The 18334-nt window shown below is 38.7% G+C and overlaps 4 protein-coding genes across 4 annotated transcripts; 1 reads left to right on the top strand and 3 right to left on the bottom strand.

Annotated features, from left to right (window-relative positions):
- Positions 1 to 224: 224 nt before the first annotated feature.
- On the top strand, positions 225 to 944 carry CBG10026 (the record flags this gene model as incomplete). The annotated part of the gene is made up of 4 exons (XM_002641648.1): positions 225 to 392; positions 500 to 623; positions 702 to 792; positions 836 to 944. The coding sequence occupies 4 exons, from the start codon at positions 225 to 227 to the stop codon at positions 942 to 944; spliced, it is 492 nt and encodes a 163-aa protein (XP_002641694.1).
- Positions 945 to 1171: 227 nt separating this feature from the next.
- CBG10025 lies at positions 1172 to 1994 on the bottom strand (the record flags this gene model as incomplete). The annotated part of the gene is made up of 2 exons (XM_002641647.1): positions 1172 to 1836; positions 1919 to 1994. The coding sequence occupies 2 exons, from the start codon at positions 1992 to 1994 to the stop codon at positions 1172 to 1174; spliced, it is 741 nt and encodes a 246-aa protein (XP_002641693.1).
- Positions 1995 to 2198: 204 nt separating this feature from the next.
- CBG10024 lies at positions 2199 to 2830 on the bottom strand (the record flags this gene model as incomplete). The annotated part of the gene is made up of 2 exons (XM_002641646.1): positions 2199 to 2719; positions 2764 to 2830. 2 exons carry the CDS (start codon positions 2828 to 2830, stop codon positions 2199 to 2201), a joined length of 588 nt encoding a protein of 195 aa, XP_002641692.1.
- An 8222-nt stretch (positions 2831 to 11052) lies between these two features.
- On the bottom strand, positions 11053 to 14300 carry CBG10023 (the record flags this gene model as incomplete). Its single annotated transcript, XM_002641645.1, has 4 exons — positions 11053 to 11226; positions 11543 to 11632; positions 12775 to 12927; positions 14142 to 14300. 4 exons carry the CDS (start codon positions 14298 to 14300, stop codon positions 11053 to 11055), a joined length of 576 nt encoding a protein of 191 aa, XP_002641691.1.
- Positions 14301 to 18334: the final 4034 nt, after the last annotated feature.

Genomic DNA, 18334 nt, shown 5'->3' with positions numbered 1-18334 from the left:
CCATGCGGCAAAACCGTGCCAGGGTTGCAATTTAGGCTCCGCCCCCGACTCCGCCCACTTTTCTCCGGAGTTTTTTCCCCGGAGTTTTTTTTCCCCGGAATTTCCGGGGTCAATACGAGCGAGTGTTTTTTCATCGGCGTTCAGTCATCGTTTTCCTAAATATTTATGTCCTTATTTCAACCTTCGAAGCTGTTCTCAATTGTTCAATTTTTTTTCATTTGAGCATGCTCAAAGGACTGCTCTCACTTGTGACACCAAACAGCAAAGACAAGAAAAGGAAGAGGTCATCGGCAGGGCTTTCAGTCCGAACAGCGCCTGTGGCGGAAACGTCGTTCTTCTCTGACGCCGATGTATCGAATCTGAATGAAACGAGCGTAACGCTTCCGTTGGGTGTAAGTTCCTTATTTTTTGAAAGCGATTAATGGCAGTGAGAGAAACTGAATTTCTGGCAAAATAATTTTTGTTTTGAATACTTATTATCATAAAATATATGATTTAGGAAGGACTGGCGAACACATCAATGATTTCCACAGAACGATTACTTGCGGACATGTCGTTCAGTCGTGCTGAACGGAAAAGCCGAACGACTTCATTCGACTTCTGTCTAACCGATTATCCGAAAGGTTTGTATTATTACCAAATCTTTGAACTTGCCGGTTGTGCCAGAAAGAGTGGAATCAATGCAATAGTTCGAATTTCAGATGTTGTTGTTCACCGTCGAAGCCTTCAGCCAACGACACCAACACCAAACGCGTCTGACGCCGAACACTCTTTCATCGAAAATATTTTCGAGTAAATTACTGGCTCATTTTCATCTTAAAACTATTAATTGTAGCTCTCCTGGTCAACGAAACCGTATGCATTCGATGATCGGTGAGAAAATCTATGAAGCTGGAAACGGATCGCCTCAGAAGGACTTGCAAACAGTCAGTAAAAAGTTGTGATTAGTCATTGTATTAGTTAACGGTGGTTTATGATAGTTTTAGAATTTTCCTGGAAATGTGTGAAAATGTGCTATGAATATGCGTACATTCTGACACATTTTTAGCAAGAATTTAAATTCTGCATACGCCACCATCAAATTTTGAATTCGATTTTTTGTAGTAATAAGGAATAAATTATATAATAAATAGCATTTGCATCAAAATTTTATTCCAAATTAGCTTAAAACTTAAGCATCAGGATCAACAACTTTCCTTGGAGGTTTTGGAGTTCCAACTGTTTGGAAGTCAAAGTCGCCATCAGAAGGAATATTCGAAGGTGCAAGAGCGGTATCCGGAGCGTGAGCAGCATCGATTTTAACGGTAGCATACAGAGCAGGTCCGGCTCCACCAACTGGGAAGGGAGTGTTTGGAGGTGTTGGGCTTCTAATCCAGAATGTCGTGCTAGACTCAATTTTATCACCGCCATCAGACTCATCCATAGCGACAGGAACTTCTTCTCCTCTAAGGAATGTTCCTTCTGGCTTTGTCGGAATTGGAGTGGGAGGTGTGGTTGTCGTTGATGGAGTTGTGGTAGTAGACAAGCTGGGCGGAATTTTGGTAGTAGTAGTTGTTGAGGTGGAAGTCGATGTGGATGTTGAAGTGGATGTTGTCGTCGGTGGAGAAGATTGTGTTGCAGGATGAGTTGGAGTTGTAGAAGGAGTTGTTGTTGCAATTGTCGACGAAATTGCCGTTGACGAAGGAGTGGTTGCCGCATGCGTCGTGGATGCAGCAGTTGGTTTTGGCTTACATTTACAAGGACATCTGCACTTGAACTTGAACCCTTCTGGTTCTTGTGGGAAATCTTCTGGCCAGTCTCCTTCACATCCTTCCGAATGGCCACCACCACCACCACCTGAAGCTAGGAAAAATGAAAACTTGACGTTTCCCTGAGTTCCCTGAATAGTCTTATCAAAAGCAAAGCAGAATTCACAAACCTCCAAACCATCCCATGGCAGAAGCCGTTGCAACCGTTGCAATTAGAAAAATCAAAAGACGCGTTGAACCGATCATCTTCAGTGCTAGAACAAAAACTTCGGATAGTTCAATAGTTTTATATAGGAAGTGTCACCCCTCGAAACCTCTAAAAATGTTTAATGTTCAAGCGCTTTGCATCCATTTTTATTATGCATTTTGTAGGTAGCAAAGTTTTGCGGATGGTTTTCAAAGAAGAGCCAAGAAATTATTTATTTTCCGAAAAAATTTCTGAGAAACCAGTTATGCATCCGGATCAACTACTTTTCTTGGTGCTTTCGGTGTTTCAACAGGTTTGATTTCAAAATCGTCATCGGATGACATCGCGAACGGATCAAGGGCCTTATCTGGAGCATGTGGAGCAAGAATCTTGACAGTGTGAGCTTGTGGTGGTCCAAGAGTGTATGCAGCTCCTCCACGAACAACTGGAGCTGGCGTATTCGGAGGAGTGGGACTTCTGATCCAGAATGTTGTACCAGTTGGTTTATCAGCAGGCTTGGCTGTTGTCGTTGGAACCGTCGGCTTCAACGTGGAAGTTGAAGTTGGTTTGACGGTGGTTGTGGTAGGAGCATGTGTAGTTGTTGGTTCTTTTGTCACAACATCCACAATATCCCTTTGAATTTGTTGAGCTGGAGCAGCTGGTGGAAGAGTAACTAATCCAAATTGTCTATTCTTGCACTTGTAATCAAATCCAGCCGGATGTTGTGGGAATCTTGCCGGCCAATCACCTTTTTGAGGTTGTGGTGTACGTTTTGCCTGGCCAACTGAAACTATTTTGTTCCCATTTTTTTTTCATGCTTCAACAAACCTCCAAGTATCAATGCCATGGCATTCGCCATTGAAATGGTAGCCAATAAGAAGATCAGAAGACGCATACTCTCCTGGTTTCTGGTTTCTGTAAAATGGATAGAAATCAGAATGCTGAAAGATGCTCATCGTCGTTTTATACTCCAGATTTTATTGTGTGGTACATCAACTTTTACAGATACATTTCTCTTTCCTCTATTCGGTTTTATGATGGTTTCTATGAAGAAAAACAGAAAAGCTGTGACGGTTAGGAATCGATCGCTTCCGGTGGAGAAGAGAAGGTTGTAAAAAAGTTATCGGACGGAATCCAAGAGTTTCGGAGAAACAGTTCATACAAGATAGAAGGATTCGGCTGTTGGGGGATTCTAAAAGTTTTCTACCGTAGATCCTCTAATAGAAGCCCATCTTATACGTGCACTTTGAGCTCAGTTATCTCGGTTCTTTTCCTCCAATAACAACCCACCCAAACCGTTAACTGTGAGTTGAATTAACTCGATTTCTATGAAAAATATCAAGAAGTGGTCATCTGATAAAATGTTTATCATAATATTAACAACATTTTATCAGTTTACTGAATTTTGATATAATTATGACAAACGAGATAATTTAGCTCAATTGCACGTATAGTGTGGGCTTCTATTAGAGCATTTACGGTGTATATCTATGGATCCTCCAAATATGGAAAATGTGACTAACAAGACACAGTTCTTGATGATTTTTTTTGTTTGGCACTTTTTATAGACGTCTATGGTTTCCAGTTTTTGCATAGCATTTTTTTCTTTTCAGCCAATCAATACTTTCAAAATATTTGAAATTATAAATACTGAACACTTCCGAATTGAAGTATACGATTCTTATTTTTTTATGATTCGTTATAACAATTTTTGTATTTTTCAGCGAAAACCTAATAAAACAACAAGATTAAATAGATAAAATGTAGTATGGCACTAGAAATTTGCTGAAATGTGCAGTTTTCTGATTTAATAGAAGGTTTCCTAATTACAAACTTTGCACCAATTCTTCTCGGTTTCAGTCAAATTTATGGAAAAAGTTGTCAACTGATAAAATGTTTATCATTATATCAAAAATGTTTTGTCAGTTGACACATTTTTGATATCTTTCACAGGAACTGAGATAAATTGACCCTAGTGTACAATTTAGGGTTCCCTTCTATTACAGGTCTTACGGTATCCATCTCTTCTATACGAATCCACACGCATTCCCTGTAACATTTCGCTCCCTACCTCGTCTTCGCCCACTTCATAGTTTTTTCATCCCAAGAAACTGAAGATCATTCGTTCGATAACCCGTTTGTCTTGTCGTTCGCAACATCCTTAAGAACATTCTATTTACTTTCCACTTGTTTCGTCTGTTGACCATTGCCATTTTTCCTTATTTGAATCAACACATAGTTAACCGGAGTATGTGCGCGTCTGGATTAAATGTTAATGTCAAACCGAAAAAATATCACATTCTTTTCGGAGAGAAATTTACTTGAATAGAGAAAAAACCGAAAAAACAGGCCAGGCCCTGCTGGGATCAGCCACTGTATGACTTATAACTTTGTGCATAAACATGACACTGTTTTAAATTTCATCATTTTGTAGTAGTGACCGAGTTATGCTATATCTAATTTAGATGATCCAAAAAATCAGTTCTAGAATGAACTATGGTGGGACCCGCAAAAACCCGCCAGGACGATGTCCTGCAAACCATACTTGTAATATTCCGGGACGGGTCTCAGGAAATTTTCAAGGCCCGGGCCGGCCCGGTAGGCCCGGTTTCAAAAATTCTGTATTTTCAGGTCCCCCTTATGTGTTTTTTGCGATTTTCTGTACTTGTGAAATGACGGGCCGGGGCTTTGAAAATCAGAAAAAAAGGCAGGCCCGGCCAGCTACAAGCATACTGCATACTGCACAAAAGTAACATACAAAACTATTAGTGAAAGGGCGAATGACAAAAACTGAGTTATCAGCCTTTCTTTTTTGTGTGTCGCTGTGAAATGAACTTTTTCCTACCTTTTTTTCGATGCTGTGCAGATACCACTACAGTAAGGTTATGAAGTTTTGAGCTAATTTTGACTATATTTTTGGCACTTTTCAAAAACCCGAAACCGGGGTTCACTTGAATCATTCAATCTGAACTGAATGTTTCGGTTATAGCTGATTTCTGCTGATCGAAATTTCTCCATAAAATTTTTTTGAGGGGAAATTTTTTTTAGGCAAGGGGGACCCTTATGAGATTTTGACCTAATGATAATTCGAAATATTTCCTACTGATATTTCGTTTGCCAAAATTTCAGTCCCAGGGTCTGAGCAAAATCTGTTTGTCTGTACTTTTCTTGTTCCAATTTCGCATTTCTTGATAATCCAAATTGAAACGACAAAACCATTTAGTGTTTTCACTGTCCAATTTCTCACTTTCCGATAACGCCGTCTGATGCTGATCACTATGAAAACCAAGACAGGAATCTTGTCTAGACGAATTCTGATATCCTAAAGAAACAATAGCTTCTGCTCAAGACCACAGACATATTTCGTCTATTATCGTCACCAAAGTACGACTTCTTAATGTCTTTTTCTGTCTAGACAGCTGTCTTGTTTGACCCCTCCCCCCCCCCTCCCTATCTCTCCCATTATGTTTTCCTGGGGGATTTTCGATATCTTGGTCATAGCCCGGATCACATCAAAAATGAAAATTCTAGAACAAATAAAGCTTCCGGTTGATGTTAAAAATAAATGAAAAGGGATTGCTCATCATCTCAAAATGCGCCATCGCGGGTGGGAATCTGAAAAACGCGCGCTTCGTCGCACACAAAAGTTGGCTGCGTGCCAGATTCGAAAATTTTGAAACGTGTTAAAAAAAACGTGAAGTTAAACGTTGTTGAGTCGCTACTCATCGAAAAGCCGCGACGCGACCGCGCTACGCGTCCAAACTTGGCGCGCTTTCCAATTTTTAAATCTAGGTTCCCTTCCGCGAGGCCGTAAATGCGTCACTTAATTAAAATTCCCTTTAGAGCTCAAATCTTCGAAAATCGGATCATATGCAACAGATTCCTGGAGCCGCGTGATTTCTGACAATCAAGTCTAATTCATGTTTTAAATGAAAAAGAAGCTTATCGGATTATGGAAAATGTCGTCGAAATGTTTTTATTTAAATTGAATTAAAAGATTCCAAAAAAGAATTCTGAAAAAAAAGTTTATGAAAAGGATTAGGTCAGGAAAAAAATTTTTGAGCCGCTGGATTATGGTAGTTTTTAGAAATTGCAATTAAATTCCAGTGTTTCCGTTTGAGTAGTCAATCAGTTGAAATTAAGGAAACTTGATCATTCCACCTCGGTTTTGGTCCCCTTTTTGAATTTTCTTTCATTTTAACCCCTTTCTTTGTCCTTCTCGCCATAATTTCAGATTTTTCAAATTCTGTCCCTTCCCGCAATTTGCACACTAATTTTCCCTTTTTCCTTTTTCCGTTTATGAACCAAACCTCAATTTACTTTGGAAATGTGAAAAATGGGTTTTTAATTCTTCATTTCTTCTCGTTTCTAGCTTTGTAGTCTTACCAAATCGGTCAGTTGAATGCGTCAAAGTGCATACGTCTGAATGACAGGTGTCCTACCCGATCCCCAGTTTCTCATGCTTTGGGTATTTTTAAACGAACTGAAAAAAAAACGTCTCGAGACACTTCTCAACTCGTAAAGAGAAAAAGCCATTCCAGAATGAGAGTGAGGCGACGTATGTGTGTCTAGACAGACTTTGCTCATTCAAGATGGAGCAAAAAAGAGAGCAATGTGTGCTTACAGAGAGCGAGTCATTCTTTTCGGTTTAAAGTGTTCTTTGACGTCTAGAACGACACCATCTGATTCGAAATTCATTCTGAATTTCGGCGGAGAAAATTGGTGAAATATGTTCTTGAACGCCTCGGGGTACTGTATTTCCTAGCACAAATCAGCATGTTAAAACTTCAAAAGTTCCTAAATCTGTTTCAGATGACGGTCGATCAACGAGCCCGAGCTTGCTGCTTAATGTACTTATTAAGATAAGGATTCAAATAAGTGAGCGACTGAGAATTGAAGAGCAAACTGATGCTCACGATTCTTGTAAAAGTATGGAAATTTTTCAAAAGTGCCTGACTTCCTTAAAGATCACGGTAGATCCACGAGCTTTTACGGTAGATCCACGAGCTCTCAAGGTAGACCCACAAAGATTACGGTAGATCCTAAAACATTCAGCATTAGCTCTTGAAAATCTATAAAATCCTCCTCAACTTTCTGAAAATATTTTCAGATCCATTTCTCCTGTCGCTTTTGATCCTTCAGGCAACGATTCACCTTTACCTAACCTTTATCTTTCAAAACCCCAAGAATTTGATTCCCTCCGTTCCCTCTAAAATTTCGGTCCCCCAAATTTTCCTCCCTAAATTTTTCCTCAAATTTTTTCTCTGTTTTTCTCGAAAGCCTATCCCATTATGACCTTTGTTGGAAGGATACGGTAGCCAAAGTACTGGTGATCTCTGAATTTTTTTTGATTTTTCGAATTTCAGATAAACTAGCCCGTTGTTTGCAGTAAGAATGAACGACCCAAACCTTAAACACTTTAGTAGGACGCCTCCCAAACCGTCAACTTTGAAATTATACATCTCATTTCCTGTAAAAGATAAAAGTATTTTATCAGTTGACCACATTTTGATATATTCTACAGGAACCAAGATAAACTGGTTCAACGTTGAAAGGTAGGAGGTGGCGTTCTATTAGAAGGTTTACGGTAGGTGCCAGTTTCGGTAGGTGAGTTTTAGACTGGGCACCTTCAAACATTTAGCTCAAGATATCTCAATCTATGGCAATTGTTTCTCCTTCATTGTAGGTTCCAATTAGTCTTAGAATTTTCCAAATCTTGAATCTACCCATCTCCATTCCCCATCCCTGGTCTCCAATTTCATTTTCGAACGCCCTTGACCATTGAGACACGAACACATTTTATAGTTCATTCATTTGAAAAAGAACAGTTTCCTCCCTCCGTGTGAAACGAATCGATCTGAGACAAATAAAACGAATAAAATGAGAAGAAGAATGGAATGGAATGGCTGTCTAGACTTCGTCTTTCTCATCACTAAAGAACAAATCATTTCACCAGACGAGCGATAAATGGTACTTCCTCTCACATTTATACAAACAAGGAAGTGACAGAATTCAGAATTTGAACGTTCCGATCCCTTTTTGTACACCGGGTCTACAAAATATCTCTAATTAGAAAATCTCATTTACAGGTGATTTTTTTTTGGGTAAAGACTGAAAAACCAAAATGACATTAGCCGGTTGTTTGTGGTATCTAGACATGTCTGAAGTCAAAAAATTAATCTCTCAAAATGAAACCAAGGATTAAGAAGGTGTGAGGGGATTATTACTATCTGTTTGTTGTTTTTGTGCAAAGAAAAACGAATACCTTTGATGTCACGAACTCCGATCATTTATTGAGCCGAACAATCAAATGATATGCAATGATCTGTGAAAGTAATCAGTAATACTACAAAAAATTGAAATATTGTTGATTGTTTTTGTCATTTACCATGTGAAGCAGAACCTAAATACAGTGATCTTCGCTTTTTGCTTTCAAAGCAATTTTCTTTGAAAATTTCTAACGAATACGTGCGCAGGTGACAAACGACATAAACTTGACAGAAAAAAACTCAAACTAGCCTGGAATTATGATCATGACAAAATTATAAGATGTGGAGGTTATACCCACCGAGTTGGAGCTCCGAACCCGTGTTGTTTATCATTTCTGGAACATTTCAGGTTAATGAATCTACTGTAAAGCGTGTATTAGAGTGGCCCCAGCGCTCTCAAATTTGAGCCAATTTATGTCGATTCCTGTGAAAGGTATCAAAAATGTCTCAACTGATAGAATGTTTATCATAATATCAGAAATTTTTTGTCAGTTGACAACATTTTTATATTTTTGACCAGAACCGAGGTTAATCGGTCAAAGTTGAAAGTTAAGGGGGTGTTTTTATTACAGGCCTTACAGTAAACTAGAATATTATGTAATTTTTTCCCTCGATTTTTTGACTGTAGAACAAGCCACATACAAAAAATGCAATAAGAAATCGAAAGATGAAGTGCTGTGTGCTTGAAACTACGTCCATTTTAAATTTCGTCTTGTATTCTTGTATGTAGTTTGGTGTAAGCATTTTCTGTAATAGACTTTTCTGAGTAAAAACTGAAACACCGTAAAACTAATGAAAATCTAGGAGATTACACTTGGGTTCAAGCGAGAGGGGTCAGAAAGCGCGCCCCAGCAAACTCGTAGGCCAGAAGAAATTTAATAATTTTAAAGTGGACGCGGGTTTGATCTAGATCATGATCTATTTCTTTAAAATCAACTGATTGCGAGGCGCACTTTTTCGCTCTTCATTTAAAATTTTGAAACTCAGCCAACGAAATTCGGCAGCGAATTTAGAATTTTTCCTAAATTTACTTGAGCGCGCTTTCTGACCCCCTCGCTTGAACCCAAGTGAGATTACCGTAAACACTCTAATAGAGTGCCACCCAAATGGTCAACTTTGAGACTTTGAGCGCATTTATTTGATCGCATTTCATTTATTGTGAAAGATGTCAAAAAGAGGTCAATTTATAAAATGTTTATCATAATTTCAATCACTTTTTTTAGTTTCAGGCGACACTCTGCTAAAGTGTTTACGGTAAGCAATGCACATTTATTCTAGCTCATTTTTCTATGTCCCAAAGGTATCTTCCCGTGTTGCTAATTTCAAAAAATCCCAAGTTCAATCCTTAACGAACTCTCTTATAATTCGCCACTTTCAGCAATTCGAATCCCCTCAAGGAGAGAACTACGGTCACAGGGTCGTATTGGCGATGGGAATCACTTATATAGATTAGTTTATCTAGCTATAGTTGTAATAAGATGTGATTTTGTTCAGATCTTCCAATATCGTTCATTTTCCCTTTCAGATTTTACAGAGTGGCCATTTTTCCAGTTTTCACAGAATGCTCTCACACAAGAAAAATTATGGCCGAAGGTTTAAAATATCTCGATGATATAACATAATAATTTTTCCCTTCAAAATTTCGATAGAAAACTTGAAAAAAATTCAACAAGGTTCTTGAAATTGGCATTAATTAGCATAACTTTGTTTTCGAAATAATTCGTGTTTCTCGGATTTTTTCCTATGTTTACTTCGTAATAATCGGAAAACTTACCAACCAACATTTATTCCACCTGAAAAATATATCACCCCGCTTATTCCGAAGTAAAACAGAAAAGTCCTAATTTCCAGAAAAACCGGATTTTGTAAAAAAATTTACCTATTTCTTTACTAAAAATAAGTTGTATTTTAGTTAGCCATAATTTTTACATGGGAAAACAGTGAGAAGTTCTTTGAAAACAGGAAACATGATCAATATGATCGAAAAATTGATCAAGATCGGCGGTGAAAAAATTTGCTAAACAACGCGCACTAGCGTAATAGCGGAGTGTCGTTGGTGGGCTGCTGTTTTCATGGGAAAAGCGTGCATGCTATATGGATGCTATATGGGTGCGCCCACCGGCGACCAGCACCCAGCGCCGACGCATATAGCGCGCACGCGCTACCCACGGAATTATTATGGGTGCACATAGCATCCTATATGCGTGCCTAGACATATACCATGCGCAGCCGTTACCCTGTGGTAGCTGCAAATCAAGGGAAGAAAGCTCATTAGAAAGCACTCTTCTCCTAATTTTCGTTTCCCATTGTTCATCCGGAATGCCATTAGTTGAACTCTTTTTCGTCTGGACTTTGGCCCTTCTTCTTCTTTTCTCAAATTTTCTCTTCTTTTAGTTGATCCATTACATTGCAGACAGATCACTTTACACCTGAATGCATTTGGTTCGGAACATAGTTTCGTTATTTATTTTTAGTTTTAAATTAGATTTATTCAGATTCTGAATTTCAGAATCGAGAGACAACGGAAAGCGACAAGATGTATTTTCAAAATAGGGGAAAACTCGGGTCTGGCTAAATTTGAACCGAGATGAGAATGGAAATAAATAAATAGGAACAGGCAAAAAAATGAGAGATGAATCTACGAATCTATTCTAAAAATATTTATATACGCCGTAGTTCAAGGAGATTCCAGTAGTAGCAAAAAAATACAGCAGGACAGAATCGTTGCATAAGCGAAAATTTTGAAAAATGAAAGCAGAAGAAAAGGAAAAAAGTAGAAAGAGACAAGGGAGAAAGAGACAGTGTCATTTTTGGCGATTTTGTACAATAGAAAATCAATTGGGAAAGATCATTGGGATCCAGTGGATTCATATCCTCTGTTGATGTGAGCAGCGTGGATGATGGAAGTAGTGAAGTCTTGAACTGACATGGATCGTTCCTCAACTGGACAGTTCTCTTCGTTTTCTTTGCTTCCTTCGCTTTGATCGCTTTGATCACCGCTTCCCTCGCTTCCTCCGGAAATCTGAAAATTTGGAAATCAAGCCTCTTCTCAAAGGACCCTTGAACCTAAGTGGAGAGCTTCTCTCTCTCTCTCTCTCTCTCTCTCTCTTTCCCTTCTACTTGTCACATATCAATCAGGCATACATTCCAGTACGAGACAGACACACAAATTAGCGGAAGTAGTGTCTCAATCCACGTCTGAGCTCTTTCTGTTGTTATTATTATATCAAAACACAGACACCCGCTCCCAAAATGAGAGAAAACCAAGAGATCATGTAATCGAAAATCATTTTGAGTCATACATACCAATACACACAAAAAAAAATTAAAAAACTAACCCTTCGTATTTTCCGTTGGGTCAGCGTATGGATTTCAGCTTCGCATTTTGTGCATCTCACTTCTGGCTCTCCACAAAGGTATTTTTCAAGCTGAAATACAAATTATTAAAGAACTGTTTTTTGAAAACTAATAATCGTGGTTCGCTGGTCCCCCTATCGATTCCCTGAGTGTCTACATCTGGTCCCCAGACCAATTTATCTCTCCCAAAAAATGTCCCAGACGAGTAGGCGGTTTTGGAAAGCAGATGCTCATGATGTGTTAAGAAAAAAGAGAAGAAGAAGAAGCTGACGAGAGAGAAGAACAAATTCGATTTTTGGCCGCCTGCGTGCAGAACTACATTCCGAAAGGACCCCTGGGGCGAAGCATCTCAAAGAGAGAGAGAGAGAGTCAGGGATGGACCAAAGTTCGGAGACGAACCACGCGCTTCTTTTTTTCTTGCAGCAGGAAATTTTATATAGTCTTTTTGTATAGATGTTGCAAAAAATTCTTGGAATTTTCATAGACGAGTAAAAAATGCTCTATGAATAAATGAATAAAAATGAGATGACTCCGCTCAAATATTCTATAGGATCGAAATTTCGTCTACGAAAATGTGTTTTTAAAATGATTTCAAAAAAGCCAAAAAATTCTATAAAGTTGCATAAAAAACAGTGTACACAGTGGCCTTGGACAAGGATTCCTGCTACCCTCTTGGGCGATAACTGAGCATTTTCGACGACGTTTTCAGAGATTTCAAATATTTTTCTGAATTTCTTCAGTATAATATTATGAAAATATATAGTTTTGGGAACACTTTAATGCAAAAAAAATTTTTTTTGATCAAAGTCTTGGTTGAAGTCAAAAGATTGTAGCACCACAAAAGCTTTTTGATTTCTATCAATGGTTTCCTGAAATCTCGACTCTAAATCTGTTTTTTTTTTCGTTTATTTTCAATTCTTGGAGCCAGACTAGATTCTAGGAACATTTCCTATCCCTTTCTTTCTCTCCCAGGATCTAGACCAGACATTACAAATCTATTGTCTCTTTGTGTTGCGAAATTATGATTTTGATTCGATGGTCAGTCAGCTGCGATACGATGATCAATCGTACGGTAGACTTTGAATGGTGGGAGAGGAGTGTCCTTCGATGAGTAAACAAACCCCAGACAAGAAGGAAAGGAAGAATGAAAAAAAAGAGTCTAGTCGGAGGAGAAGGGGTACTGTTCCGCCCGCGCAATTCAAATCAAACTCACCGATTGATAGAGAGTGTCGTAGCAGCAGTATCTGCAGAAGACCTTGGTGTGAATGCAGGCATTTCCAGTGAATCTTCCTAAGCGGGAGTTGCAAATTTTACATATATCGGGCTCCGGAGTGTTCTCCACGGAGTAGTAAGGTTCACATTCCTCCTGAAAATATAGTTTTGTGGTCCCTTTCTGTCTAGACACTTGAATATTGCAACATTTCTTTGGGAAAATTAGAAGGAGACGGAGAAGGAGAGAGTGTGAGAGATTCAGAAGACGTGAGATGAACACACACATAGACACACTTCAGTGAGACTGACGTCGTTTTTTGGTTGTCTACTTTTCCGGAGAAAAAAAGAGAAAAGGGAGAGAGAGAAAATGTTGCAAGTTTAAACTAGAAAGAGAGGGAGAGAGAGAGCAAATATAGACCAATTGATCTTTAGCTCGTCACAGACCATTTTTCCGTAGACAAGGACTTTTGAGGACTGTGAGAATAAGAAAAAGAAGACTGATAAGGTCACAGAAAAGAATTCGTGGCAAACAGTCCAAAGGTATTTATGACGTTCTCTAACACAGACTTTGATTGCTCATTGGTTTCTTACGGCGGTCCAGATTGTTTCAGACAAATTGACTTGAGAGAGAGAGAGAGAGAGAGAGAGAGAGAGAGAGAAAATGAGGATAAAATGTGCACCCCTTTTGTTTTTTTATCGTTTCATTCCTTGAGACGGTTAGAAGGCAGAGATTTTTCGTTTCCCTTGCGCGAAACAGTTTTCTCTACTATACCCGCTCTATCTCCTCTTATTCCCAGACACAGACACGTGACTCAAAAATGCTGTCTGGGCAGAAAAGTACGGTTGTATTTGTGTGGTGTCTGCTGCATTCAGCAGCAGGATTCCTGTTTGATGACATGTTTTACCTCTTCATCTATTTTTCTTTTTCTAGCAACCATCTTTAGAACCCGAGTTCGAAAACGAAATGTTTTGAGAAAGGAAGGAAATGTGACGAAGAAGAAGACGAAGACTGTGTTTAATTAGACAAGCTCTCCGAAGACGTGGAAAAGAAGACGTTTAAAAAAAGGAAAGATGATGAAGCAGCAGCACATCTCGTGGTATATATGCATACACAGACCAACATCAAAATGAAAAAAGGAAAATGAGAATCAAATTCTAAGAATAAGAAAACGGAATTGGATTCTAAATTGAAAGTTTTTGGATTCTATGTTCGTTGCGAGAGTGCGATCATGAAAAATTGATCAGTGCCGTTTGTTGCGGGCGGCCTGAAATACACAAACACATGTTGGAAAGAGAGAGAGTGAGAATAAGAAGTGAAAGTATAGAAAAAGGAAACAGTAGAAAGTTCGAAATATGCCATTTACTCACCATTCGATCTTTAAGAAACTGGGTAACAACGTTCTTGACTTCTGGGGTGAACATTGCTTCAAAGCTATTGGGATCAGGTTTAGTCTTAGACTGCTCCATATTATGACGGCTGCGCAGACGGTTCACTTTGTTGGAAATCCACGAAAACGCAACAGGCATTCCAGTTTGTTCAACTGAAAATCTTTCGGATTTAACGAAGCCAACAGTTTAGAATAAGGAATATCTAGCACATGACAATTCGTAAAAACAAAAACATGAAAGAATCTAGTGTGGCCTCAAAATCCGGGAGGTATTTATCAAATAACGACATGAGCCATAATAATAAAAATATGAATGTGTGTGAAAAAGGGGGAGGAGTAGACAAGAGAGCACAAAAAGGAGCTCAGCCTGGCAGACATTAAATAAACAGCTGGTTGGTAATTTTGGAAGAATGATGTTTGATGATGATAAGAGAGAAAGGAAAGGGCATATTTCGGGAATTTAAAAGGACAAAAATATCTTCTGAAACAAAAAATAGAAGAAGAAGCGCTAAAATGGAGAAGAAGATGCAAGGAGGTATGGGAGGGCATGCAGTGTGTCGTATGGGGGCGGCGCCAATGAAGGGGTCGGAACTCGATAGGGTCGCGGACACTGCAGCCGTCTAGACTCTGTCTGTGTCTCGTATTCCCGGGTCTGTCTCGTCGCTAAAGATTAATGCAGCAGCTACGAATCGGGGCGGGCGGTAGGAGAAAAGAAGAAGTAGTAGGGACGGGAAGGGGGACCTCTTCTGTAGCTGATCAGTCTACACACAGATGAAAGCGTCAGATGTCTGGAGTGGAATGTTGATAAACAAGTGGTTGTTGGTGTCAAGCACTGTCTGGCTGCCTTGTTTTTCGATCCGACAGGGCGGGCGGCCCGCCACTAAAAATGGCATCAAGTAGTAGTTTTGGAAGAAGAAGACCAAGTGTTGTTTATTGATACTAACATGGAAGTGATCATTACTGTAAAATGTATTTTTTTTTATCTGTTGTATGGTGGAAATAAGAGGTGAGAAAGTGTACAGTTGTCAAAGAAAAGTAACTGGAAGAAGACATCATAAAGTTTGAGAAGTTCCTCGTATTCGAACTTGTTGGAAGAAATATACCTCGACGGCCGGTTCAGAATACCGAAAATTTTAAGCGTTTCACTTGGACAAGGAGCCTTCGAACCCCAGTTGGGTACTTATATTGTCTGGAGTGAAAGGGTAATAGGTTTTTAAGTTGCTGAAAGTACCGTAAACACTCTAATTGAAGGCTGTAGCTTTCAACTTTAAACAAATTTATCTCCGTGTAAAATATCAAAAAGTGGCGAACTGACAAAATGTTAATCATAATATCAAAAATATTTTGTCAGTTGATCACTTTTTGATATCTTTTACAGGAAACAATGTATATGAGCTTAAAGTTTGCGGTTTGGGTGGCCTTCTGTTAGAGTGTGTACAGTATACTATCTGGAAGTGTGGCTATAACTTTCATAGATTTTAGGTTATAATTTCAAAAAAAAGTAATCAGCTTGACATCCTAACGATGACCCAGATCTTCAAAAAACAATTCTTGAGGTCTCCATGTCCCATTCACTAGCGTTTGATCACAAAATGATCAAGCTCTGATTATAAACCCTACACGCTATCCATCCCATTACTTGACTCATAAAACTTCGATTGTTCTACCGTAGGACTCTCACGAAACCTTTAATTTCAGTTCGAATTGTGGTTATTGCGTGCACAGCAGGAGAACCAACAATTGGAAAATCAAGAATATATATGTTTCATTTTGGGCATAGTTGGTCACACATCAACAATACAATGATAAGGAAAATGGCGACGAAATGAAATGGAGGAGAAGCAGCATAATTGTAGGAAATATGTAGTGTTAGGCAACTACCGTATTCTTGCTAATAAGGACAACTTCTCAATATGCCTTCTGAAGTTGTGGTGATTGGCTTGGTTAGCTTTGAATCTGACGGCTAACGACTACGTAACTAGTCAGAAGACAACAATTTTTCGTCGTGACAAAAAGACATAGTAAAATCGAAAATACATTTTACCCTCACAATCAGATATTACAAGACAAGCCGTTTACATATTCTCACTAATCTCGTGTGGCGAGACGACGCTTCACGGCTCAATGAGATCAAAAATAAAGACTGAAATCATAGCACAAAATACAAGATAAGGAGTTTCGTGATATTCTCAAATCTTCGTCTATTCTAATACTTTGGAAAAAGGATACTGTAGTGTTCACTCGACCTTAAAAAATAAACATTTTAATCTGTCTGAGAAACTATGTCTAGTGAAAGTGACGACTTCATATTCTCACCAGTCTTAAAACATCAAGGGGCTTGCAGAGCCGATGCTCTTAAAAAACCCATTCGAAAAAGATAAACTGCAAAAAATTTGGAAGTATAAGCTTTAGAAGCCTCTGTATCTACCATCCGGTTACTGTAGGTACCCCTTCCAATAGATACCCACCCTGTATGTGCAATTTGAGCTCAATTTTCTCAGTTTCTATGAAAGACATCAAAAAAATAGTCAACTGATAAATTGGTTATCATAGTATAGCCAATATTTTATCAGTTGACAGATTTTTGATATCTTTGATATGAAGCGAGATAAACGAGCTCAAAGTGAACGTATAGGGTGAGCAGCAAATACAGTTTTTCTTTCGAAAAAATCCAATAAGAAATATGCAAATGTTTGAAAATTCGATTTCTGTCCAAACACAGAACTCTCAATGACTTCTCGATTCATTCTTTCATCATAATTTCTTGTGCTGAAAACGTTTCAGACATGCAACTTCTCTCCCGACGGCTCAAATGTGAGACGGCGGAAGAGTGGCGGATTCTAATTGTCTGAGCCCTATTTCAGATGACCAAAAACTACTAAATGTACTTTTTTTCTATTTCTGTAGTCTTGTTCTCGAAAAAACACTTTTTTTTTGGAGAAAGGAAGTGGAACAAAAAAGAAAACAAAGGGGAAAAGAAATGGAAGATTCGGTAGGAAAAGTAGTATGGAAGGAAAAAAAAGAAGAAAAAAGGGGAGGAAAACTAGAAGAACAAACCCGTCCCCCGTCTAGACTGCATCTGGAGTCTCTGCAGACAGGATGAGATGATCACAGAACTGAAAACAACTGCTTTCTCGTTCTCTATTTGAGTGATTTTCAGAGCGAGAGATGTCTAGACACTGTCTGTCGGGAACTTTTTCAACTTGAAGGGGTCCAGAAGCACAAAATATTCAGTACGAATAAATTGTCTGCTACGTAGACTGGAACAACAACTGGAATACAAAACACGACAGACTCTCTAGAAACTACGAATTCGCGAATTTCATTCTCTTCTTGATGTATACCGTAGTCGTTTTTTGTGTCGTAGACAGAAAGTCCCAGACAGAAAAATATTGACTGTGTAGCTACTATCGGAGTTCCGGTTTCACATCATAAATATCAATATTCAAGTCTCACGTCATTCAAACTGTCTAATAGTGAGTCGAGAGTTGGGCGTCTCAAACTGTCTATTTTTCCTAAACAGCCTGCACTTTTTGACATCAGATATCAATTTCCGGAATCGGAGACAACCTTGGTGTGGTGTCTACAGCGAAACATTTGTTCAATGAGGCAGACAAGGAATTGAAAGTGACATTTGGAATCTGTAACGATGATGAGGGGAGATAGAGCAATGCAAGATGTACTTTGAAAGGGAAATTGGAATTTTGAACAGCGTTCTCTGAGGATTCATTCGCGAATTAGAATTACGGGCATCGCATTTGAGCGCATTCAGACGATGTTCCAAAAAAACTCTTTTCTAGTCCATAGCTCCGATTTTTCGTACCAGAATATTAATGGCTGACGAGAAAGGCGCGTAAAGGAAAAATCATGGGTAAACAATGAAACAACCTTTAAAAAAATTTTTGAAGCGAAATTTGAAATCGGAATCCGACAACAAAAATCGAAAGTTACAAAAAATACTACGGTATTCGAACACACAAGTACATCTGAATGCTTTCAGACAAGGCTGTGCCACGGCCGATTGAATTATTGAAATGACTTTTTTATGTCTACACTTTCAGTCAGACAGAGTTCAACAGAATATATAGAGAGACATCTGTTTTTAGAAGTTTTTTTGATCTTTTAGAATCTGCCGGAAATGATCAAGAAGATCTTCGGGATTTGGCCAAGACA

Source organism: Caenorhabditis briggsae (genome assembly GCF_000004555.2).
Source record: "Caenorhabditis briggsae complete genome, chrIII, whole genome shotgun sequence".
NCBI classification, from domain to species: domain Eukaryota; kingdom Metazoa; phylum Nematoda; class Chromadorea; order Rhabditida; family Rhabditidae; genus Caenorhabditis; species Caenorhabditis briggsae.
This window is presented reverse-complemented; position numbering and strand designations above follow the sequence as displayed.